The sequence below is a fragment of the Python bivittatus genome, unplaced genomic scaffold (assembly GCF_059951505.1).
Source record: "Python bivittatus isolate LINGU-HERP-01145 unplaced genomic scaffold, Pbiv_v1 ctg000160_np1212, whole genome shotgun sequence".
In the NCBI taxonomy this organism is placed as follows: domain Eukaryota; kingdom Metazoa; phylum Chordata; class Lepidosauria; order Squamata; family Pythonidae; genus Python; species Python bivittatus.
This window is the reverse complement of record NW_028277076.1, coordinates 8,952,824-8,976,671: the sequence shown is the minus strand read 5'-3', so window position 1 is coordinate 8,976,671 and position 23,848 is coordinate 8,952,824. Positions and strand designations below refer to the sequence as shown.

The 23,848-nt window shown below is 47.5% G+C and overlaps 2 protein-coding genes across 5 annotated transcripts in view; one reads left to right on the top strand and one right to left on the bottom strand.

The window, feature by feature from the left end:
- Positions 1–14,921, top strand: part of NUP188 (nucleoporin 188) — a 39,112-nt gene extending 24,191 nt beyond the window's left edge. For all 3 annotated transcript variants that reach the window (XM_088147131.1, XM_088147130.1, XM_088147132.1), the window contains 17 exons: positions 146–215; positions 997–1,064; positions 2,012–2,207; positions 3,594–3,668; positions 4,497–4,582; positions 5,263–5,408; positions 6,373–6,554; positions 7,213–7,413; positions 8,903–8,995; positions 9,326–9,484; positions 10,055–10,192; positions 10,418–10,492; positions 11,200–11,409; positions 12,036–12,167; positions 12,789–12,862; positions 14,095–14,224; positions 14,472–14,921. In XM_088147131.1, the coding sequence (XP_088003257.1) occupies positions 146–215; positions 997–1,064; positions 2,012–2,207; positions 3,594–3,668; positions 4,497–4,582; positions 5,263–5,408; positions 6,373–6,554; positions 7,213–7,413; positions 8,903–8,995; positions 9,326–9,484; positions 10,055–10,192; positions 10,418–10,492; positions 11,200–11,409; positions 12,036–12,167; positions 12,789–12,862; positions 14,095–14,224; positions 14,472–14,642 (2,206 nt within the window). In that variant the 3' untranslated portion in view covers positions 14,643–14,921. The remainder of the gene's footprint in view (positions 1–145; positions 216–996; positions 1,065–2,011; positions 2,208–3,593; positions 3,669–4,496; positions 4,583–5,262; positions 5,409–6,372; positions 6,555–7,212; positions 7,414–8,902; positions 8,996–9,325; positions 9,485–10,054; positions 10,193–10,417; positions 10,493–11,199; positions 11,410–12,035; positions 12,168–12,788; positions 12,863–14,094; positions 14,225–14,471) is intronic.
- A 1,229-nt stretch (positions 14,922–16,150) lies between these two features.
- Positions 16,151–23,848, bottom strand: part of SH3GLB2 (SH3 domain containing GRB2 like, endophilin B2) — a 42,378-nt gene continuing 34,680 nt past the window's right edge. For both annotated transcript variants that reach the window (XM_088147133.1, XM_088147134.1), the window contains 4 exons: positions 22,647–22,736; positions 21,458–21,558; positions 18,734–19,001; positions 16,151–18,162 (listed from right to left, as the gene is read on the bottom strand). In XM_088147133.1, the coding sequence (XP_088003259.1) occupies positions 18,055–18,162; positions 18,734–19,001; positions 21,458–21,558; positions 22,647–22,736 (567 nt within the window). In that variant the 3' untranslated portion in view covers positions 16,151–18,054. The remainder of the gene's footprint in view (positions 18,163–18,733; positions 19,002–21,457; positions 21,559–22,646; positions 22,737–23,848) is intronic.

Here is a 23,848-nt window from a genome sequence, read left to right as displayed (position 1 = left end):
AAGAGGGCTGATGCATTTCCATATGCTGCTGCTTAAGGCTTGCCCTGGTTGAGAAACAGGATGCTCTCTAGACATGCCCTTGGTCCCTGTTACGGTTGGAATTTGCAAGAATAAAAACAGAGACTCGCATTTTGTGTGTTTCTAGGCCAAAGTTTTGGAGAAACTTAACCAACCCATTGTTTGGAACTCTTCCTCCGCCCTCTGAAACGTCTGAGGTAAGGAATCCCCCGGGAAAATGAAGCTCACTTTCTTTTGTGCAGGTCAATAGGGTTGCAACGTTCAATTGCAGAAAAGGTGAGCAGAAGCTTCTAAAATAGACATCCAGTCATGAATTGGGTAGAGCCATAGACAGGTTTTATGGCTAAAAAAGGCATTCTTGGTTAGATAAGCAACCTTTTACAAAATCTAATTCAGTATTTCCCAACCTTGGCAACTTTAAGACATGTGGACTTCAACCCCCAGAATTCCCCAGCCAGCCATGCTGGCTGGGGAATTCTGGGAGTTGAAGTCCACACATCTGAAAGTTGCCAAGGTTGAGAAACACTGCTCTAATATATGCTTTCCAGAAGCTGAAACGGGCAAGCATCGTTTTAGAAAGCAGCCTGTTTTCACACAGGACAGTGATGCAGACATCCACATGAATGCCATATAATGCATGTGTTTTGCCTGCAAATAATAATAATTTGTTTCAAATGCACAATTATGAACTAAATCTGGCATAGAACTTGACTAAACTTCAGAAAACCCTGCTTGTGAAAAAGCCCATCGGCACTGACGCCGATTCAGAATTTTATAATTCTCTCGGTATGATTCCTGCCCCACGGGATGAGACAAAGTAGCCCCTTGGCAACTTTGGCCATGTGGTTTCCTTTGCATCTGGGCCTTGATGGAAAGAAGAAAAAGGTGGTAAAGAATTCCCGAATTGTTGGGAAGTTTCAGCTCTCTGTTTAATCGACACCAGCAGCGAAATGATAATGCTCCTTTCTGTGTTCACAGCTCAGTGTCTTGGACACCTGTGCCTTGATAATGAAAATAATTTGTCTGGAGATTTACTCTGTGGTCAAGTAAGTAACATTCAGAGACTTTTCGAGAAGAAGGGATCCAGCCCACGAGGGAGCCCGCTGGCCCTTTTAGAAGTTATAACTGAGAACGGAGGATTGAGAACAAACTTCTCGCTCGTTTTCCTAACCTGTCTCTCGGAGATCAGATGTTTCTCCTGAGAAATAAGAATCGTCCCCCGGGAGGCCTGATCTCGGAGGTGCTTGAGTGCAAACAAGCCAGGATCTAAAATGATGGAATTTGCGCTCGAATGGAGAAGGAAAACATGCATGTTTTGCATTTGGGGTGGGTAACATCTGAAGGCTTGGGAGTTGCACCTCTGCCTCCCATCCTTCTGGAAGGCCACAGGGAGCTGCCTGGGGATGAATTTGGGAAGTGGGTTGGGAAATTTTAAGGGTGAGATGGGAGCAGTTTGCTTTTCAGGGCTCCCTGGAACTCTTTGGAATGAACTTTGGGAATTTAAGAACGGCTTAAAGAGTGGCTGCCGTTCCCACCCTTAAATTTGAAGAAAAAATGCGCTTGAGAGCTGGTGGTGGCTGCTCACGGACTTCGAATGAGAGTGTATTGCTCTGGCTTTCCTGCCATAAGAATAAGTCCCACTGCCGGTTCAGGCCAGTGGCCCTTCTGGACCAGCATCCAGTTTCCAAACAGAGATGGACACCAGGCCCACAAGGAGAAGAAAGCTGTGCAGCAGCCACTTCAGAGGCCTGGTCCCCAGCACCGCCTTGTTGGCTCTATTCTTGAGAGAGGCTTTTTCAGAGCCCTTTTGAGCTACCCAAGCTAGAACCTTCACCATATCTTATATCCAGGCTACCTTTCAGCTTCCTTGTGGTGCCGATTTGTGTCTAGAATCTTATTTCTCATTCTCAATAAGATCGTTGGAGCACGTCTGCTTGTAATATTGATAGTTTTTAAAGGGGAAGCCCTCTAATCCTGATCTTGTGGGGTGTAGGGGATCTCTGGACCAGTCCCTGAAAGACACGCTCAAGAAGTTTTCGACGGAAAAGCGCTTTGCCTACTGGTCGGGCTACGTGAAGTCCCTGGCTTTCCACGTGGCAGAGACAGAGGGCAGCGGCTGTGCCTCCATGACCGAGTACCAGATGTTGATCTCAGCATGGCGCATGTTGCTGGTTGTTTCCACCCGCCATGTAAGAAGTTCGGCGTCTCTTGCTGCCTGTCTTAAAACGCTGAAGGGAAGGGCCAAAGAGGGATTAAATCTCAAAAGGGTTTAGTTGTACTGGCTTAAGAGTGATCATGGAACATGTCAGTGACCAGCATGAACATCATGCAGAGAATTCGACTGTTAAGTCTAGAAACTGTTGAAGGAGGGCCAAGGAAAATGAGCGAGGAGCTGAAGTGTTTTGCCCATTAAAGATACTTTTGTGTAGTCCTTGGTGCTCTCTGAGCTCGGTTGTTCGCTTGCAGACGCTTTATTACCTGACTATTATCAGTAGCTTCATATAGCTCCTAGATATAAACAGGCAGCAAACCCCACCCTCTCTTGCACTGATGATGTTACCTAGTTGGGTAATGAAACGTCTGCAAGCAAACAGATGTTTCATTAAAAAGCAAAGAGTCGTTTTTTAACGAGATGGGCGGTGACAAATTTAATAAACATATAAATAAAATAACCAAGCTCAGAGAGCACCAAAGAATCCACAGTTCAACCCTGAGCTACAGATATTCTCTTCTGTTGGAAAGATAGTTTTTTTTTGGGGGGGGGTATAGGATGTAGTGTTAACTACTTAGAACTTTATATATTTTATTTATTTATTTATTTTTATAGGAAGTATATAGTATTTTCAGTGAAGTGATATGGAGATTTATATCTTCATGTAGGTAGATGGTTTCCTCCCATTGTTTAATAATAATAGTTATGATTGTTTTTTAAGGTCACACCATAAAAATGGATAGGAGATTTAGGCTAAGCAAAAGTTCTGCATGCAGCGCTAGTGGGAATTCAGTGCTGGGCGACTGTAGGTGGCCACCAGTGTGGATGGGATGAAATGGATTTGTGGCGCATAAATCTTACTAGGGTTGGGATGCTCCATACACGTAGGTCTTTCACTGAATTCCTTTGCTGGAATCTGTCTTCCCTGGGCTATGCCCTGCAGAAATTTTCTTATCTGATGGGCTCCTGATCACTACAAGATATCTAATTTTGATTCTGCTTCTTTCAATAAATATTTATATTACTTAATGCTAATTATTGATACTTAATAATTGAAAGGCTCATAGTCTAGTAGACGTGACAAAAATGGGAAAAAGGGAATGGGGGTGTAGAAACAAACATGTTACTCCTACTCTGAGGATTTCAAGACTTTTAAATTGAGCACTCGGAAATGGGAGGAAAAACTGTTGGCCTACACTGCTTTAAAAACCCATGATCATACAGGTATTTATCATCAGAGGGGCTGATCGTTACACACAGGCAGACTTCCATGTATTAGTATCTATAAATTAATGTTGGGATTATACGCAAGAGAAAGGGCAATTGCTTTTACCGGTTTTAAATCACAGACTGATTTTCTCAGGCTGACATCGTGAACTTGACTGACTCAGAGATTCAGCAGCTGTTTCTGGACGTCCTGAATGGTACCAAGGCTTTGGTAAGAGTTTGCATTTTAGAAACCTCATCTTCCGTCGTGGTTCAGACATGCAGGGTTTCGAATGTAGCTCCTCCATCGGAAGGATCTCTTAAATCCAAAAGATCTGACTTTGACCATCGTATCCATTTTTTCTTGTTGGCAGTCTTGCAGAGATGGAAGATAAGAGGCTATTTGAATGGTTAGGTCTTTTAGGCACATCAGTTCTGAGGGTTTAGCTCAGCAGTCAGTAAAAAGAAAGGTGCAGTTAGTTTTTGCCCATATTTTTTTCCAATTATGTCCTTGGATTTAGAGTCTTTGCTTGCTCCACAGTGAGTACAAGATCCTGCTCCGCATTTCTCTGTTCCTTGAATAGAGAGGTTAAAAACAAAGGAGCACCATCAGTGGAAAAATATGTTTTAAAGATCACTGTTTTGCCTAAGCATGATTTTCCTAGTAGTGCAGCCCCAAAATTTTGGCCCCGGTTCCTTGAGATGCACCCTCTGTGCTGAGTCAAGTTACAAGATTTGTTGTCCCTTCAGCAATTACCTTATTGCTTCTTTTTCTTTCCATCTTCTTTCTTTTTAATTTATAGTGCAGGTTTGTTCTACATATTACTATGTGATTTAAAGTCTTGACTGTTTCAGTTTGTCCTGGAGTTGGGCGGCCAATAAATTTAAATAAATTTATATATAATTTATAATATAAATACATCATATAATATAATAAATATATATTATATATAAAATTATCAAAAATATAAAATAAATATATAAAATAATTTAAATAAATAAAAAATTAAATAATCATTTCATATTGAAGGACATTCATTGAAAATAAATCTTTCCATAGCTGCTGGTTCCCACTTCCGTGTGCTGCCTGCAACTGGGATCCATGCTGTGTACCCTTCTGTTAATTCTGCTGCGACAGTGGAGGAGGTAGGTGTCTGTGGTGAAAAGATGGAGCTCTCTAGACAGAGATCACCCATTTTGCATATGGAATGGGTTCGATCCCTAGACTTTGAGTTCGATCCCTAGACTTTGGAGTAGAGCTGAGAACATGTGAAATCCCAGAGCGTTACTGCCAGTCAGGAAGGGGGAACTCTACCAGATGTTGCTCAACTGCAGTTGTAGGGGTGAGGAATTTTGGGAAATTCAGTCCTTGAATTCCCAGCCAGCATTGCTGTTGCTGGAAATACTGGAAGTTGGACTATTCAGGTTGGTATATGGTGGCCTTCAGAAATTGTATGGGAGGTCTCCTAAACTGTGAGAAAACATAACTACTAGTTGAAGGGCACCAAGTTGGGAGAGGTTGCCACAGACCAGCCAGGGCGAATTCTGGGAATTGAAATCCCAGAGTCGGCTGGGGAATTCTGGGAGTTGAAGTCCATACATCTTAAAGTTGCCAACTTTGAAAAACACTGCTGTAGATGTTATTTGGGACCTTTTTCTGCTTGGAGCCATTCTAAGGGGCTCAGCTGTTCTCCACCCCAAAACCCAATTTCCTGACTGACTCATGAGGCTGAAGCTACAAGAGAAGCCATCAAAAATACATTGTAGGCTCTAACCAGGTTCTCAAGAGCTTCTTTCTCTTTTTTGCTTTTTCTCCCCGCTGTCAGCAAGTTGGGCTCTGTGGATGAAATCATCAATTCCTTGACGAAGATCCTGGATGGAGTGCTTCAAGCTGACCAGCAGATGATGGAGAAGACCAAAGCCAAAATCTTCTCTGCGCTCATCACCATCCTGCAGATGAAAGAAATAAAAGGTCAGTGGTGGCGGCAGCGGGAGACAGTTGAGGCTTCACTAAGTTCTGGGTTTGCTCCATACAGGTAGTCCTCGCTTAATGCCCACAATAGGAACCAAAAAATTCATTGTTAAACAGGGCAGATGTTAAGCGAGTTGCACTTGATTTTACCACCTTTTTTTTGCAGCAGTCACTAAGTGAATCACCTCAGCCATTAAGCGAATCACGTGGTTGTTAAGCAAATCACGTGGTTCCCCATTGACTTTGCTTGCCGGAAGCCAGCTGGAAAGGTCGCCAGTGGTGATCATGTGATCCCAGGACTGTTGTAAGCACAAGCTGGTTGCCAAGCTCCCGGATTGCAATCATGTTACTGCAGGGGTGCTGCGACGGTTGTGTGAGGACTTATTGTAAGACCCTTTGTTCAGCACCATTGTAACTTTGAATGCCCACTAAACGAATGGTTGTTAAGTGAGGACTAACTGTAGTTGAAGAACTGAGGGGAGGGGAACCATTTTGTCCTGAGCCCTCACTCTATTAAGGGCAAGAATACAGAAGAGCCTGCATTGGCAGCCAGGGTCCAATTTAAGATGTGGGTTTTGACGTATATGGCCCTTCAGGGCTTGGCACTCAGGATTGCCTTCTCCAGCCAGCTTTGGCCTGACCAGTGAGCTCTACCAGGGCTGTAAATTCCATACTTTGGGGAGATTCAGGGGTCTGAGGCCAGGAGGCGCTGCAGAACAGCCCCTCTATGGAGATCAGGCTGGCCCGCTCTTTACTGGTCTTTCGGAAGCTGTTTCAAGGGGCCTTTTGCTGATTTGAGGTTGCCATCTTTATCTTTATTACTTCATTTTTGCTCTGTGGCAGCATTTGGCCAGTCATTAACTTAGAAGAAGGCAAACCCGTAGTGCAACATTCAGCAACTGAACACCCTTTTCCTTGCTTCCTGTCAAACGGAACGGATACGGGTGTGCGTATCTCTTCACAGCCAGTGAGATCCCTCAGTATTCCCAGCTGGTGCTGAGTGTGTGCGAAACGCTCCAGGAGGAATTCATCGCCCTCTTTGACCACACTCGGCATTGCCTGACGTCGGGAGAGTCCCTTGAGGACAAAGACAGCATGGAAACGGATGACGTCTCCCGGCATAAGCAGAAGGACCAACGGGATGGGGCAAGTGATTTCAAATTATGAGAAATTAAGATCCCGGTGATTTTTAGGAGCTGGGATCATTGGGGAATAGAGAAAGATGATATTACAGGAAGCCAGCCACCCTTTACCCATCAAATGGCTTGAGATGGTCATTTTGCTTGCTTGTCGAGGGCAATCCAGACCTCTGGCAAAAAGCAGTGCAGTGTATTTGTCCCCACTGATTTGTATTTTTTGCTTACGCTTGTTTTATTTAGCAGTGTGGAGATTATTTCCTTCACCCGTCACCTGAGGCTTGAAAGTGGATACTTTCTTTGTGATTTTTTTCCCCTTTATTTTGAGCCGGGGTGGCCCCCATCCTGGCGATCCTGGGCCTGATTTCACAAGGTTCTTGTGCAAAGGAGCGGTTTGGATCTCTGGACCTTGAGAAAGGGCATCAGGGGAGCAGGCTTTGTGAAAATTGGGGGGGGTGTCTGAAAGAGTGAATGGCTACTCCTGCTCGCCACTGTTTGTGCCAGCTTTACCCATGCATCGCAGTGATCCATTTTGCAGAGAAAAAAGGCCCCTCCCTCCACTTTAGACCTGCGTGGTTTCACTGAGGACAACATTGTGGCTTTCCGTGGCCGAAGCCCAGAGTAGTTGCTTAAATGTTCCTGTGCCTCTTTCCCCCTCCCCCCGCCAGGTGTGCGTGCTGGGCCTTCACTTGGCGAAGGAGCTCTGCGAGGTGGACGAGGATGGAGACTGCTGGCTGCACGTGACTCGGACGATCCCGTTGCTCCCCACTCTCTGCACCACCTTGGAGATCAGCTTGAGGCTGAAGCAAAATTTGCACTTCACCGAAGCCTCGCTCCACCTGCTTCTGACATTGGCCAAGACTCAGCAGGTGAGAAGCCTAGGCAGCTGCAGGGGGTGGGGTTAGAGACTGGCCTTGGACTGAGGGACCCCCCTCCCCTCAACTTATAGCCCAGTGTCTCAGCCACAGAAGCGGTCTGGGGACGCTGAGTTCTTCAACACACTTAAACCCTACAAATCTTTAAGTTAGGCTGAACTCCTAATGACTTCATTAGGACCACTCCCATGTGGTTTTCTTGGCAACGGTACTGAGGAATGGATATTAGCTTTTGGGGGATGTTTGACTTCCCTCACAGCCCTGGGATATCAGCAGGTCAGATCCATATTAGCTTTCTCAAGATCAGCCATGTTCGGCTAGATGTTGCTCGCTTTCATTTCTTGGGTTTCTTGTGCAAACTCCAGCTCTGTGAATTGGAACACACAGGCTACAGTGTTGGGTAGGTTAGCTCCTGAAGTCATAGAATGTGGGTGTGCCAGTCTGCTCTGCAAAATGTTGTGTAATGTGCATAACACACCACACACCCAGTGGCAGGGGCAGCGTCCAGCCACCATCTTTAGGGCTGTGGGCTGAAGGATGCTAAAGTGAAGCCCACGTTTGCTGCTCCAAAACTGATGCTGGGACAGGTCTGTTGAATGCTTTCGCTTCTGAGGCTTGGAGGAAAGGAAGGAAGAGCAGGCGTTTCGTATCTTTCTTCTCCTTGGTCGCGCTAAGCGAGGAGTCTTAGTTCGAGAAAATGAACTTTCCAAAGGAGGTTCTTTGTAGCTCAGAAGCCGAGGTTTAATTCCAGAAGCTGGAACCTAGCTGGAAGAACATTCCTTTTTTACAGCTATGTAAGGAGCAGCAGCAGAGCAAAAAGAACTCTGAACGGAAGCAGCTTATCAGGGTTACGAAAACCTGAAGGGTCTGTTTCATTTGGTTAAATAGTTGGCATGTTTTCCAGCAGAATGCCCCTGAAATTTAGTGCTCCCTGATGGGACTTGTGACGGCGTCAGAGTTCTCTGATTTTCAGGGTTATCCTGCCTCCAAATGGGGTTGTGATGCCCAACATTGGGAACACAGATCGATCAATACTTTGCACTTAGTTTAAACAATTCAAAAGGGGGTCAGTTGACAGACCAACTATGTGTCCGTTGCAAGCCACAACATCAACGTAGTGCCACATATGGCTGCAATTACAGCCTGACGCTGGGTGCCAGGACTAAGCTGCATCGGTTTGCGCGATGAGGCTTTGAGGCATGTGTCGCCATCTCCCCTCTGGACTCCTGTGCCAAAGTGACCGCTTCACCCAGCCACGTGGCAGAAATTGGACAAGATTTGGACCAAGTCAGAATTGCCTGGCTGGTTTCACACAACCTGCTGGGCTAGGCTGTTCAGCATGCTGTGTGAACCATGCTATTGTATTCAGCCACCTGATGGTTTCATGGTTTGGCCAGAGCTTTTGTGTGTGTGGTGGAATTTGGCCTATAGTGTGGACCAGCCCTTGAGTTTCTTCCCAGCATGATTTTCCTCTCTCTCTTAGGGAGCGTCAGCAGCGGCCACCGCGGGCATCCTTCACAGTATCTGTCTACCCCTCCTGAGTGTCTACCAGCTGAGCAGTAATGGAGGGGGTCAGGTAAACGGCTCCCCACTTCTCCTCCCCAACCTGGGTGGCCTATTTGGTCTGCCACACTGAAATAGAAAAGCCCCTGAAGTGTTTTGTCAGCTTTTAAACTTTTGCTCTGTAAGCGATGCTCTTGGTGCCCGTACCAAGGCCCCTGCAGTCTAAGAATTGCCACCTGGGGAGCAGCAGTGGGTGGAGAGGGAATCGTGCATCGAGGTAAACAGGGAAATAAAAGTGCAGTTATTCCAGAATCTATCCACACTAACATCCCTGGAGAAATTCAGACTCATCGTAAGGGAAAGCTGGCTTGTTTCCTGCTCAGCGACTGGCTTGTCTGCGCAGGTCCCGGTTTCATCGCGGAGGTCTTTGGATGGCCCATCATGGCCCGGCATCTATCGCCTCTCCATATCGCTGATGGAGCGCCTGCTGAAGACCCTCCGGTACAACTTCCTCACCGACGCCTTGGACTTCGTGGGCGTCCATCAAGAGAGGATCCTCCAGGTGAGAGAAAGGGTCGGCTTCTCTTCAGTCTGTAAGAATGGAGAGTCTTTTGAAGCAGGACCAAGGCAGCCTTTGGAATCTGGAAGGCAGCCTGGCCGAGGCCCGGCTCTTTCTGCCCAGGGCCTGTGCCTCGGAGCAGAAAAGAAGCAGAACCTCACACGCTTCCTGAATAGGCAGAGAGTCGTGTGTGATCCCTGCTCTCAAACAACTGGCCAGTTAAGAAGAAGAAAATGGCTTCCAGTTGTGGGACTCGGCCCAGAGGTCACTCTGGGCCGGTCCCTCCCCCTTGGCCAGACCTACAGAGCTGTTGTTGCGGGTATGAAATGAAAGAGGATGTCTTCAGCTCCTGGAGCAGAGGCAGGATGTAAAGCTAACAAATACTGAATTTGTGACTGCAAGAGGTGGGAGGAGGGGATGGGTTCTCAGCACAGCTGTCTCAGGGAAGAAGCAAAAGCACTGCGAGGGTCCCGCCGTCTTGGTTTTCAGCCCACTTCCCTTGGGTGCTCAAGTGCCAAGGGCAGCGGGAAAGCACGCGGTTCCCCTTCAGAGCTCCGTGTTTTCCACCTGCAGTGCTTGAATGCAGTCCGGACAGTGCAGAGTCTAGCCTGCCTGGAAGAAGCCGATCATACTGTGGGGTTCCTCCTCCAGCTTTCTAACTTCATGAAGGAATGGCATTTCCATTTGCCCCAGCTCCTGAGAGATGTGCAGGTATGTTGCCGAATCTTCCTTCACGCTTAGTGGAATGTGGCCGCCCCCGTGGCCGAGGAGGTCAGCTGATAAATGGGTGAAATAGTGAGGAATGAACCTATGCATTATTGCACCTCTTGAGCCAGTACGAAAGTTGAGTTTTTTTCACTCGATCTGGATTTTTATGGATTGTTGGCACTTCACCTTCACTGGAAAGGTTTTTCCCTCCTTTCTTGTCTGTTTCAGGTCAATTTGTGTTACTTGTGCCAGGCCTGCACCTCGCTGCTTCATAGTCGCAAAATGCTTCAGCACTACTTACAGGTAAATGGCTGAGTCAGCCTGGGTGCGAGCCACGTTTGGGCTGAACATGGGGGCTCGCCTCTGACAGGATGCGGCTCCAGATAAGAAACCCCTCTGCTTAGAAGGAGAACCATAATAGAAAAGAAAAATAATAGAAAAAAACTGAAATCCTCTCCAATAGGTTACTTCTCTAGATGATGTTGATACAAGTGACCTACCTCCTTTTTTGAACACTGAAAGCCCGAAGGAATTGGGTAACATCTTTTCCGACGAACAAATTTGATTAAACGGCAGAAGCATCTCTCGTCCCAGTTTAAATCCTACACCAATCCAGCCACGCTGCAGCTCACGAAACCTTCTGCCTTCTAATAAAATGTTAGTTGGAAAAGGGGCCACTAGACTTTCAAAGTTTAGGCTACCCTGGACTAACACACCTCTGCTCTGAAAACCTGAAGTAAACTTAGGCATTAGAATGACTGGAATATCTCTAAAGGTCTTCCAGCTGGGAGGCAGTGAAGCAGCGGCTGGGCCTGATGGGAACTGGAGTCTGACATCTCTGGAGCTGGTTGAGGAAAGTGGTTACACAGCGTTGATTTGTGCCTTTTCTTTGAGCAGAACTCGAATCTTGGGCAACCACCTTTGGGTTGGCGTCGTCTCTTGGCACTCGGGCGCGGGTGTTTGGCTGTCCCCTTGGCCTGGTGTCTCCACTCACTCAGGTTTCTTTCCAGACCAAGAACGGCGAGCCCATTCCCTCCGCGGTTCTGCCTCGCCTCCAGAGACCCCCCCAGGCGTCTGCCAAGGCAGCAAGCCCCGAGTCGGAGGCTGCGGAGCAGAGGGCTCTGCGCACCGTCCAGTACAGCCTCCTGAAAATCCTCAGCAAATGTCTTGCTGCCTTACGGCACTTCACCCCAGACATCTGCCAGATCCTTCTTGACCAGGTAGAGGAAGCCACGCTCCTGCCAGGGAGAGAGAGGTCTTTTCATGGGACGCCCAATAGTTTGTACGCCGTTAGCTTCTGCAGCTAGCAAGCATCCCAGAAGTTCAGAACACAGCTTCACAGCCTGCAGCAGATGCCAGTGGCTTGTGCCTTTGAGAGGATGCGATTTTTTTTATTCATTCCCAAAGTGTGGGGATGGGTGAACGCCCGGCTTCCGTTTGGCCTTTCACCAATTTCGGTCCTGCGATGGTGCCCTCATGTGCCATTCTCCATTTGCAAAATGCAATCCAATCCATCTTGCAACGAACCCACAGTGTTTTAATGGCAAGTGAGAACCCAGTCTAGTTGCATGGCCTAAATGGAGCTTTCTGATGCAAAAGTCTTGCGAATGGTCCTAAACTTCATTTTGCACAAAGGCGAGCAACTGCAACCGACCTCGATGTAATGTTACGCCTTTTTTCCTAAAACGGTGGGAGCCAGGACCTTGCTCCTAGTTCTTAGTGACATAGTCATCTTGTTCCTGGGCTGTAGGCTCGTGTATAAGTTACCTGCCGAGATTCTTCCTCAAGCCTTTTCCCTAATACTGGTTTTGTTTTGTGTGCCTGTTGATTCTGCTTTCTGTTGCAGTCCCTGGACCTGGCAGAGTACAACGTCCTTTTCATGCTGAGCTTTACCACCCCTGCCTTTGACTCTGAGGTGGCTCCCTCCTTTGGGACCCTCCTGGCCACCGTCAACGTGGCCCTGAACATGTTAGGGGAGGTAAGAGTTCAGAAGAGCTTGCGCAGAGCGGAGAGGCTATTTGCTCAAGCCGGGCTGCTCGTTTGGAGATGCTGCTTAATTGTTTTTGTTGATGATGAAGATTTTCTAATGAGGGACTCACAAACTGGCTTGAAGGCTCTGTGTGCTGGACGGATGAGGACAAACCCTGAATTCTGTTCCAGAAAAAGAGAGCTAGTATGAACTCTGCAAAATGATACTTGTGTATGTATTTGCAGAATATGGTTTTGCTAGCTTGGTGCCTGCACCATGAACTTGCTCAGGACAGGGATGTTTCGCATCCCCCCCTTTTCTTCTTCTTCTCCAGCTCTGACTCTGGCTGGGCTTTCTCTTTTCCAATCACGAGGCTAGTTGGGAAGTTCCCTTGGAAGAGAATGTCCAAATCTGAACAATAAGCATTAATCATTTTCCCAGAATATTCCACCACGCCTCAGTCACACCACCACGCCTTCACAGGCCAGTTCAAAACAACCTTAGGAATGAAAGCTACATTCTGGTTTAAACACTCTGCTTGTTCAGAATCACAGGTGACGTCCGTCCGGCCTGCGCTTGTAGACCTGCTTTCGTCTTTGGTTCTAATGCCGCTTTTCCTTCTTCCCAAAGCTGGATAAGAAGAAAGACCCATTCACTTTGGCTGCAGGGTTGTCCCCCCAGCAGGAAGAGAACAAGACGCTCAAGTACGTACCTCGGTGTTTTGGATAAGGAACTGGAGAAGAAGCTCTTTTTTACATTTTTCCCTGTGAGCTTGCAAGCCGCTTCTCCAGTCTGGTTTCTCAGCTTAGTCCTTGTCACGTTGGCACTGGAGAGTGGTTTGGCAAGGAATATTTGTATTGCTGCTTCTGTTTTCACATGCGAGTTGATGCTGTATGAGTTGATACTGGCCCTACCTGCGGATTCAAAATGCATTTGGTTTTGGGGCAGGGTGGAAAAATAGCTCATAAGCAGGGAATGCTGCTTGGGTCAAGCCAGCCTGCTCTTCTGCCTTGCCTAGTATTCATCTGCTGAGTGATGTTAAATCTGCAAAATCTTGTGTTATCTGAGATCATTTCAAACAGAGGGACTGGAAAATTAAACCCAGTGGGAGCTTGTGTGAAGCTCATATTCCACTGGTACGTAGGTACCACTTCTCGTGTCCTATATTGACAAGTTCTGTGTTAGTACAGGTAGTCCTCGGCTTAGGACCACAATAGGGACTGGAAAATTTGTTAAGTGAGGTGTCATGTGACCACACCCAATTTTATGACCTTTTGCCACGGTCACTAAGAGAATCACTGCAGTTGTTAGGCAAGACATCATATGACCCCACAACTTGCGACCTTCCCTGCCAGCTTCCCTGTTGACTTTGCTTGTTGGAAGCCCCCTGGGAAGGTCGCAAATGGAGATCACATAACTGCAGGATGCTGCAACTGTCATAAATGTGCGACGGTTGCCAAGTGCTTGAGTCATGATCCTGTGATCGTGGGGACGCTACAATGGTCGTAAGTGTGAGGACCAGTCATAAGTCACTTTTTTCAGCACCGTTGTAACTTCAAACAGTCACTAAACAAATGGTTGTAAGTTGGGGGTTTACTTTACTTAGTTGTTAGGGTTCTTGCCTCTCCCGGGGGTAATTTTCAAGAATGGCGAAGTGGCATCTTCCTTACATGGGCCATTACTTTCAGAAACGGAGCTCCACCGTGACACATTTGCTGGTGTTCAAAGCATATAGACAGAGCTGTTAGAAAGACTGATGCTTTATCCTTGTGAGGTTAGGCAGGCTTACTGACTACGCCATTTATTCAGTGGACACCTGCTTGTTTGTTAGCTTTGGGGAATGTCGGCTGTTCTAAGGAGGGCTCCTGTTTGCATTTTGTTAAGAGTTTCTGCTAGTGCTTCTCAGTGGCTGAGTAGACAACTCCTTTGCCTGCAGGCCTCTCCTGATGTTTACAATGGAAAACTGCTTCTACCTGCTCATCTCTCAAGCGGTCCGGTACTTGAAGGACCCGTCAGTGCACTCGCGAGATAAACAGCGCATGAAGCAGGAACTGAGCTCGGAGCTGGTAAGGGCCAGCCTTGTTCAGTGGGGTGCCCAGTCCAGAGGAATTGGGCTGCCGTTCCCGTCATCCCTGGCCAGCAGCTGCCTTTGGCTGTGCTGAACGCGAGGATGGCAGTCCATCACGTATGCCCGTGGCGGAGGTGGGAATGAGGATCCTTGGATTAAAACCAGAACGTGTCCCCCACAAACAACCCCCTTCAGCCCAGTGCCCAGAACAGAAGGAATGACGTGATCTTGTATTCTCTTTCCAGAGTACTCTCCTCTCCGGCCTGTCTCGCTATTTCCGCCGTGGGGGTCCTTCTTCCCCTGCCGGGGGCGTTCTCCCCTCGCCGCAAGGGAAATCCTCATCCAAGATTGGGCCTGAAAGTCAGGAGCCTCTCTTCCAGCTGGTTCAGACCTTTGTCAGACACGTGCAGAGATAGATCCCACCCACCCCGGCTGAAGATTTCCACCCAAGTTCATCTCCATCCGCTTTTCGACCTCCAGCATCAGGAAGTTTCCTGGTCTCTGCCAGCAAAGGACCCTCTCTGCGGGATATGGGAAGATCTCCAAACTGTTCCTTGTTTTGTGTGTTACGAGTAAATCTGGCTTGGCCTTAACAAGCCTGTCCCTTATTTTTCTAACTTCTGTATAGCCTAGGGTGGAAGGCAGATGGAGGGAGCTTGACTATCTCCCCTTCTCAAAAAAAAAAAAAAGAATTGGGCATTAACCTCATAGTATAAGGACCATTTTGTGATGGAGCTTTGCCAAAATAAGTGCAGGGACCATCTCACCTGCTTTTCACGGCACCAACTGGACCGGTCTTTGCTGCTCCAAGCGCAGATGAGGTATTTTTTTAAAGGCTGCGTCCTCTTTCCAGACAAGATTTAAAGTCAGAATCCCATTGCTTGAGTCTCACTTTTTGTACTACATGTTTCCTATTTATACTGATTAAACACATTTCTAAACAAAGCCGGGACTTAAAACCTCTTGAATGTTGGGAGTGCCCTAGTTTGGTTTCTGCTTTCAAATCAACGCTTTGGAAAAACGCAGCAGTGCATAAAACGGTTGGAAGAGCTCAAGAAGGCTCTTTGGGACTTCGGCTTCTTCTATGCGTTGCACGGCGAACCCACAGTTCTCGTCAGTGGCTGGTTTGCAGCTTAACGTCGCATCCGAGCACGTAAAACTTTCTGCAGCTGTCCATTTTGATACATGCATGGAATGAAACAAGCCTGCTTTGTTTTGGGTAGATTGAAGTATTGTGGTTGGGGGGGGAGGGCAGGCCGTGATGGTTTCCTTGGTCTGTGTGTGCGCAGACATGGTGGTGGTGAGATTGGGCAAGGCAGGAAGCTGGCAGGTAAAGGAGGTGCTAGGAAGAGGGGGTGCACACAAAATCAGTCTTCTGGCTTTTCTGTCCAGTCACTGCCGATCTATAACTCTAGTTCGTAGCAACCCCTTTTCGATTTTGTGCACTTTTACTGCTGATAGTGTCCCGTGTGTGAGAAGCGATTCCCAGCCCACCTTTAATGTGTGAAAATCTGGAAGCATCAAAAAACGCAAAGAGGGGTTACCCTCATCTTTTGCCTGAGCTACTGTGCAGTAGAAATGCAGAATATAATCAGCTAGTGGGGTGAACAAAACCCTGCAGAGGCTGAGAGTCTACCTTTTAGAACTGACTCTATTAACTTAAATAAGCCGAGCGCATCACTCCACCAGCGCTTGGGGCACAAGCTAATAAACCTTACGACATCCTGTTTTTATGCCCAGGGTTTGCCAGCAAAGGAAACTTGCAGTGTCCAGCCTTAAAACCATTATTCCTTCATTCTTGTTCCTTTTTTTTCCCTTAAGCATTCGGGCGAGTATTGACTTCTGGAAAAAAAGATTTAGCACATGAGCCCTAATTCGACTCATGTTCAGCTGGAAGAAGGCAGCTGGAGCAAGAAAGCAAGCGGCAGCTATAACTTTTTATTAATCAAAGATAGCAGTAACAAGAGTATCGGACATCTCCTTTACATCTGAGCTCTTTGCTCACTTCAAAAATCTGCAGTTTTTAAAGGAACTCGGCAAAGAAAAAGCAGAACCGTCACAGAATACAAACAGCTGCAAGGAAAGATGGGCGAGTCCGCCAGAGGCCGCCCTGCAGAGAAACGGGCTCTGGTCCCTCCCTCCTGGTGAGGCTCCACGTATTTCCAGAGTCCGTGGCCCCGGTGGGCAGAAGCGTTCCTGACTCAGCCCAGGGTTACGTGACAAGCACCAGAGGAGGCAAAGACGCCGCCCGCTTGGGAGAAATCCCTTTGAATTGGGGGAAACCGTGCACAAGCTTTAAACCAAGCACACAGGAAGAACATCTATAACTTGCTCTTGAAAGAAAAGGACAGTAAGGTGTTTGTCTTATGCTGGGGAATATCCCTACTGATGCACGGGCAGCTGGTGACTCAACCTTTATTTCCAGGGTTCATGATTTCTACTCCACCAGATGCTACCTCCACTGATTCCTTGGAAGCCTTTTTTAACAACTGGCTTGGGAAAACAACGGCATCTTCCGCCCAAAGATCGCGCCGGCAAGAGTCGGGGTCTTCTACCTGCCGAACATCTGACCAACAGAGTTGGCAGCCTGGACCTACTGTGGGTTCAGCTCAGTCCTCTGAGAAGGGTTCCTTGAGAACCTCACAGAATTCAGAAATCGTTTCTGTTGCCAGCCTGGAATAGATCTCCAGAGGGGGCAAAGTCACCTAGCCCCATATGGCTGTTCTAAGATTAAACTCGGGGGGGGGGGAATAAAGCCCACACGGAGAACAGGCCAAGACTGATTGGCAAGCAAGGAGTTGTCTGCAAGTCAGTAAAAATATACACTTACGGGAGCGTTCTGCAACCTTACATCAGCGTAAAGCACAAAGAGCGAAGCCGGTCAAGCATTTAACCACCCGGCCCCACGCAACGGGACGGCTGGCTTAATCTGTTCCATGCTCTGTCCTAGATACACTGGCTCTACATATGGCTTCGAGTTCAGGAGGAGAAGCGCCCCAAGGACTGAGCTAAGGGGTGTGAAGATACTCGACAAGCCCGGGCTCCTCACTCTGCAGATGTGTGTGTGTGTGTGTTTGCACACGTATAGGCAGTACAGAAGAAACACGTAGGCGGGACTGGTAATCGAAGCTTGACCATTCAAGAAACCTATGGGGTTTTAAAGTCGCTAATCCTGTCTGCTTTCCTGATTTAATTCAGAAAGATTTGCTGGATGGGGAATGTGTCCTCAAAGAGATGCCCCCAACGCTAAAGATTTCTTTTCATACGGGCTGAGAGTTTGAGAATGCACTCAGGTGGGCGAAGGGGGGCTCGGCCTGCAGTCAGAAAGAAACCCGTTTCTCTCCCCACACAACCCCCCCGGAATGTCTAAAATCGATCGAAGCAAGACTCAGAAAAAAATGGGCCAAGGGAAATGGGAGAAACGAAGGGTAAGAAAAAGACACCCCTTAAGTCACCTGAATTCTGGAAAGTCCATTTGGTGGGGGAGGGAGGGAGGGAGGGTCTCTAAAAAGACTAGTCCTCATGACCCCCCACTCCGCCATCCACAACAAACACTGGTGGGGCCTTCCAGCATCTCCCAGCGATTCTCAAAGCCGACCAGGACGAATGGAGGAGTCTCGGAAACCTTGGAGAACAGAAGCAATTCACCACCACACCTTTAGGGCCTTCATCCACACATCTCAGGAGCCCAAAATAATAATAATAATATGATAATAATAATAAATAGTGGGAGAAGTGATCTCAGAATGAATTAGTTTCAGCCTTTACAAAAAAAAAAAAATGAAAAGGGGGGTTCTGATTTGCTTGAAGAGTCCTTGCCGGACATGTTTAACTCAGCAGTTCTAAGTAGGTGACTGGAACCTTGCCTTTTTTATTCCCCCTCTCTCCAATGAGCCAGTCAGGGTCCATTCCTGGGAGACTGTACACAGTGATCATCTGAAAGACAGAGAGAGAAAGGAAGGTCATGGGGTGGCCTAAGCCATGATTTTACTGAAGAAACCATGTTTTGGGGTGGGATTTTTTTGCAGTTCTCCACACACAGAAAGGGCAGGTGACATTTTCATCCATTTTGGAGAGTGGGTACGGTTCTGAATGGGGGAATCATTGGAAGGGTACAACAGCTCCCTCGTGGAGGCTTAAGGCCCCTCTTTCTAGCCCACTCATACATTTTTTTCATACAGAAAAAAAATCGGTAGATTTCCCACTGAAGATCTGCAATTTTACCACCAACGTTCGGCCACCGAAACCCTTTGGGCTAACAGCTTCTGCACCAAACCATCAAATCCAACCTTTATTACGGGCATAGGGCAGCATAGCACCAAGCCACGAATCTTGGTCTATAAGCCACAATGGGAAGCAAACAAGCCACGTGACGACCAAGCCAGTCAGACTTGCATCAGAGAGTTAAGTTAGCCATAAGAGGGCTTGGAGCGGTCCACGCATCACATGTTCTACCAGCACGTCGGACTCGGGAAGGGAGCCGAGCCAAGACGGGGCGGGCGCCCACCTCATCGGAAAGGAGGGAGAGCTCGTTGCTGTCTGCCGCTTCGTAGTCATAGAGCACCCGGGCTTTGCGGGTCCCGCTGGTGGGGGGCTTCACCTCGCTGGGGTTCAGAGGTTCAACCACGGGAGCCGAATTGGGTGCCCCAGCAATCGTGGACACCACGGGGAGAGTGGGCACCGCTGGGCCCGTGGCAGCAGCCATGGCCGTCGGGGATGCAGCGTTCGGCGGGGGCGACGTGGACTCTGCGTTGCCCACAAACGTCCCCGGCAGCCTGGATAGGATGAGAGAAGAAAACGAACAGAAGTTGCTAGCCAGCCCTTCCACATTTTGGCTAGTTTTGTGCATCAGGCTTTCACTAAGTTACGGGACTTGCTCTTTTCCAAGGATGCGCAGAATCATCAACTAAGCAAGCCGCTGGGTTCGCACCACCAGGTTCAGACCACCCAGACTTGGCAAGCACGCTGTGTGAATGCTGCCGCTAAGCCTTTCGTTAACCAGGCTCCCTTGTCCAGCAAACGCAGCCCAGAGGCAGAAGGTGGCGGCCCTTGATAGGCCAGCCTGTCATTTGCCCGTTAAAAGAATCAAAAGGGACTTCAAGGTACAACGAAGGAAAATCCAGACCCAGGGCGAATTCAGAGATGGTGCTCACCAGTTTGGGAAGGTCACTTCAACTCTATTGCTTCCAAATTTTACTTTTTTTAATGGGAAGCAACAGGGTTCCAAAATTCTCCAGCACCTCTAACACAGCCGCTTTCCCCAACCCAGTGCTCCCAGGCTTGGCTTCCAACTCTCATAATCCCCAGCCAACATAGCTGCAACCAGAAAACTGCCCATCTGGAGAAGCTGCTCGGATCTAACCAGGTTTTGGACGAGCTCCAGAATCAAGGGTTGTCCTTGCATGAGACATTTAGCCACGGCTGACTCAATCTTTCTCTCTAGGTTTGCATGACGCCCTGAACCATAAGCTACTTATGTTGGCTGGCTTTACAGAACACACAAACTTAAACACGGTCAGCTAGTTTGTGATAGTATCATGTGAGACAAAACTCAGCTGCAAGTTGCCACACAGTCTAGGCCCTGTTCAGCGCAGGAATCCAGATTAAACCATCTGACAACGGGTGCCTAGAAGGGATGTGCAAAGGGCTTTGCGAACAAAAGTCTGGTTCAGAGTTCGAAAGAGCTACCCCAACCATTCCTAACAGGGTTCTGACCGTCCCAAAAGTGACCCGAGCTGGAAAATATCTATGCAACAATGTTGAAATGCATCTGGTCAATTTGGAACAACCTGATCTGAGCTGGAAATGTTTCAAATCTGGATTGCTGTGCACATATCTAGCAGAAGAGAGCCACCTACCTCACAGATTAAAATACTTTTAAAAAATGACTTTAAAATTTAAAAGCATTCAGGCTGAATCACAGAGAGCAGGAAAAAAAATACAAGTTCTTTACTCTGGACGGAATTTCACCTTGCTATTACTTCCAATTTCCCCCCCCCCAATGTATTAATTTTGCAAGTACAAAGAAAAAAGGAAAAGAAAATAGTTGAAAAAGATTTACAGGTAGTCCTTGCTTAATGACCACAATAGGGACTGGAAAATTAGTTGTTGGGGGCAGTCATTAAGTGAGCCATCATGTGACTGGACCTGATCTTACGACCATTTTTACAACAGTTGTTAAGCAAATCACATAGTCATTAAGCAAATCCAGCTTCCCCAATGGACTTTTTTGCCAGAATTCGCTTAACAACCATGGTGATTCACTTAATGACTCTCGTAAAAAAAAAAAAAAAATGCAAATTGCAATTGTGACTGCAGGGGGTGGTGTGACGCTTGCGGTGGTTGTACGTGCGAATACAGGTCGTAAAGCACTTTTCCCAAGGTTGTTGTAACTTCATTAAGTGAGGACTACCTATACAAACATTGTACAATCAATTTTCAAAAATCCAAAACTGTTCTACCAATCTGTAATTTTGTCAGTACTAAAACAAGCCAAGCTTTCAATTGGGCTATTATGCAATAATGAACCACACCCAACCTAGTTCAAATTATAAAGTGCGATAAAGAAATGACAATCATTTCTGCCTGATCTACGAAATCTGATAAATTTAGCAAATCTTAATTAAAATTCTACTCTTACATTAAAGAAGACCCCAACTTTGGCTATGATACAAACTTGCTCGTAAGATTATAACCCCAAAATGGTTTCCACTACTGGATTCAGATTTTTTTACTCACATTTCTCCTCTGGAGCTGGAAGCCGGGAAGAGAGAGAACAGAAGACGAGAAATGAAAAACCAGTCCCCCCCAATTTCCTGAGCTAATCCTTAAATATGAAGACGAAGAATGGTTCTGAGTACCCTCCAAAGCTTGTGAGTTTGGCCAAATTTTTTGAGTGCTGAATCAGTCAGGGGCAAGGATCACCAATGGGGGCTACATCTGCCCCTTAGCACCACATTTATGGGCCCCTGAATATCACCCCCCAAGCACCCCGAACAGGGCCAAAACACTGAAATTTTGATGGCGAGAATTTAAGGATCTAATCCTTTGGAAGCCTGCAGACAGGTCCCATTTTTTTCTCCAGGGCTGCTGATCGACACCCCCACCCATCTGACAATGCACGGAAAGTCTCAGATCACAGTTTACAAACTGCCCCCGCTTAACTAGATTTAAGAAGTGCGTTTTGCTTGAAAGGGGCAAAATTAAAGCGTCAAATGGATTCACCAGCTACCTGCTCAGCTGCTTCTGGAGGTCCAGCATGTACTGATAGCATTGAGCAAAATACGTGGTCTGAGCTTCTGCAAACTCGTGGAGACATCGGAGGTGGTTGACCTAAAAAACAGAAGGAAACTCCAGCGCCTTGTCCAGGGAAGATCACTGGGTCTTGCTGAAGACCGGAAATTAACAGCCGATTCCAAGCGAAGCGCTTGGGGCCTCGACGTTTTCACAAGGTGACGCTGATACAAATGGAGGGTTTAGAACAGAACTTCTCCCGCTGCCTTTTTTTCAACCAGTTCTCATTCAAGCCAATGCAAAAGAAGAGAATTGCCATGAAAATTCACAGGTGGAGCGTTGTTTGGGCACTTTAGTGACCCGCTGGCCAAGGAGTGCCCTATTTTTCATTGCACCATCCTCTCTCTGTTGTTCTTTACTTTCCCTGGCCTCTCACTCTTCCATTCAACCCCAAGGGAGACCTTGGGAGGGATATCCTTTCAGAGGCGTTTATGATGGGAAAGTGGGGGCAGCCAGGGAGGCTGCAGAGACGGGACAGAGAGATTTGGAACAGGCTGTTCTTTCTCATTCTTTTGCAGCGTCCCTTCCTTCCACTCAATTCAAAGGAAAGACTACAAGAGGGCAGTCCTCCCAGGGCCTTTTTCTGATGGGGAAGGATGGGCAGCCAGGCAGACTGCAAAGGGATAATGGTGGAGAACAGACAATACTCTCTCCGGCCATCTGTAGCCTCCCTGGCTGCCCACTCTTTCATTCAATCCCAAGAGGAGATCTCAGGAGGGACCTCTTCCCAGGAGGCTTTTTCAGCTGGGGAAGGATGAGCAGCCAGGGAGGCTGGAAAAGGACAGAGAGATGGAGAATAGACAATCCTCTCTCTGTTTGTCTACAATCAGTCTGGGTTCCCATTCTTCCATTCAAGCCAAAGGGAGACTTCAGGAGGGAGGTCCTTCCACAGAAGGGCTGTTTCAGATGGGAATGTGGGAGCATCCAGGGAGGCTGCAGAGAAGGGAGAGATGAGGGGCAGACTGTCCTTTCCCCATTATTCTGCAGCCTCCCTGACTTCTACTCAATTCAAAGGAAAGGGGGCATTTTTAGACTGGGGAGGCCACGAAACCAAGGATTCCAAACACAGCTCTACTCCGTGCTCCTCATCTTCCTTGAATGAAGCCCCCCTCCCTGGAAAAACTCACGTGCGTGCTACTAATCCCTTCCAAGAGAAGGCGAGTCACTTCTGCCTGCCGGTCGAATTCCGTCTGGGCCAGTCGAAGCTCATGTTCAGCCTGCAAACAAAGGGACAGAGCATCATCGGAATGAAGACATAGGAGCAAAAAGGTGGAAGGAGGGAAAAAATTGTGCTTTTGTATATACGTTAAACTCCGCCCCCACCCCGGCGATGCCTTTCAGCCTGTTTTCTGCATTTTATTAACCAAATGTCATCAACTTTTTACTGCAATGGATTTTTTTCCCGTCTATGAACTTTGGCTGGATTGGAACACAGTGCACAAAGCCATTACGAGTTTGGAGCAACAATCTATATATTTTAAAAGTGGTTATTGCAAACGGAGATGCTCCTCCCCTTGGATGGCTAATGGATCTTCCCTCTTAAAATACAGGGGACGGTGTGAATGCCGCCATTCATCAGGACCAAGCCTCTATTTTTATTATTTTTAAGCATCAGCCTGTTGGCTCATGATGCTAAACAGGAAGAACGTAGGGTTTTGAGATCAGAGACCGGACGGTGGATCTGTACGTGGTTGTTACATTAAAAAAAAACCCAGCAGCTGAGCACCGTGGGTTACTCTTGTTTTTCAAACTTTGCTCCAACCTTGGTATTTTGGCATTACCTGGATCTGGATGGGGCTCTCCCTGAAAGGGGGAGAGTGCAAGAAAAAGGCTTGTTCTGTCAGTGTCTCCCACCCTGAGGAAGAGATGATCGTATGCTTGTTTGTTCTCTGGGGAGGAAAAACCCCTTCTACTTTGAGAATAAAACCCATGAAACAGTGGAAGAGTTACTCTAGAATGGAGGTGGGGATCCCCTTGTTGGCGGCTTCCTAATGGGGGCCAGAGAGCCACCTCTGAGATCGAGTGGATCCCTGAACCTAATGGGTTGGGCTGGATGATCTCCAGAACCCCACCTACCTCAGATTTGGCAAAGTGTGACTTCACAGTTTAAACTGCAAACACTTCAAATGTTAAAAGGTGGGCTAAAATTTGGATCTGACTCCCCCCCACAATGCAAGACTTGCTTTCTTTCACGTACCCAAACTTCTGATTATTGTTTTACGCCTTTATTCACAAAGGCTGGACCTAAACATCCGTTCTGCAGCCTATGCTTTTTGTGTTTGGGACATCTCCCTCTGCTCTACGGCGTGCTTGTTCCCCCTGCAAAGCC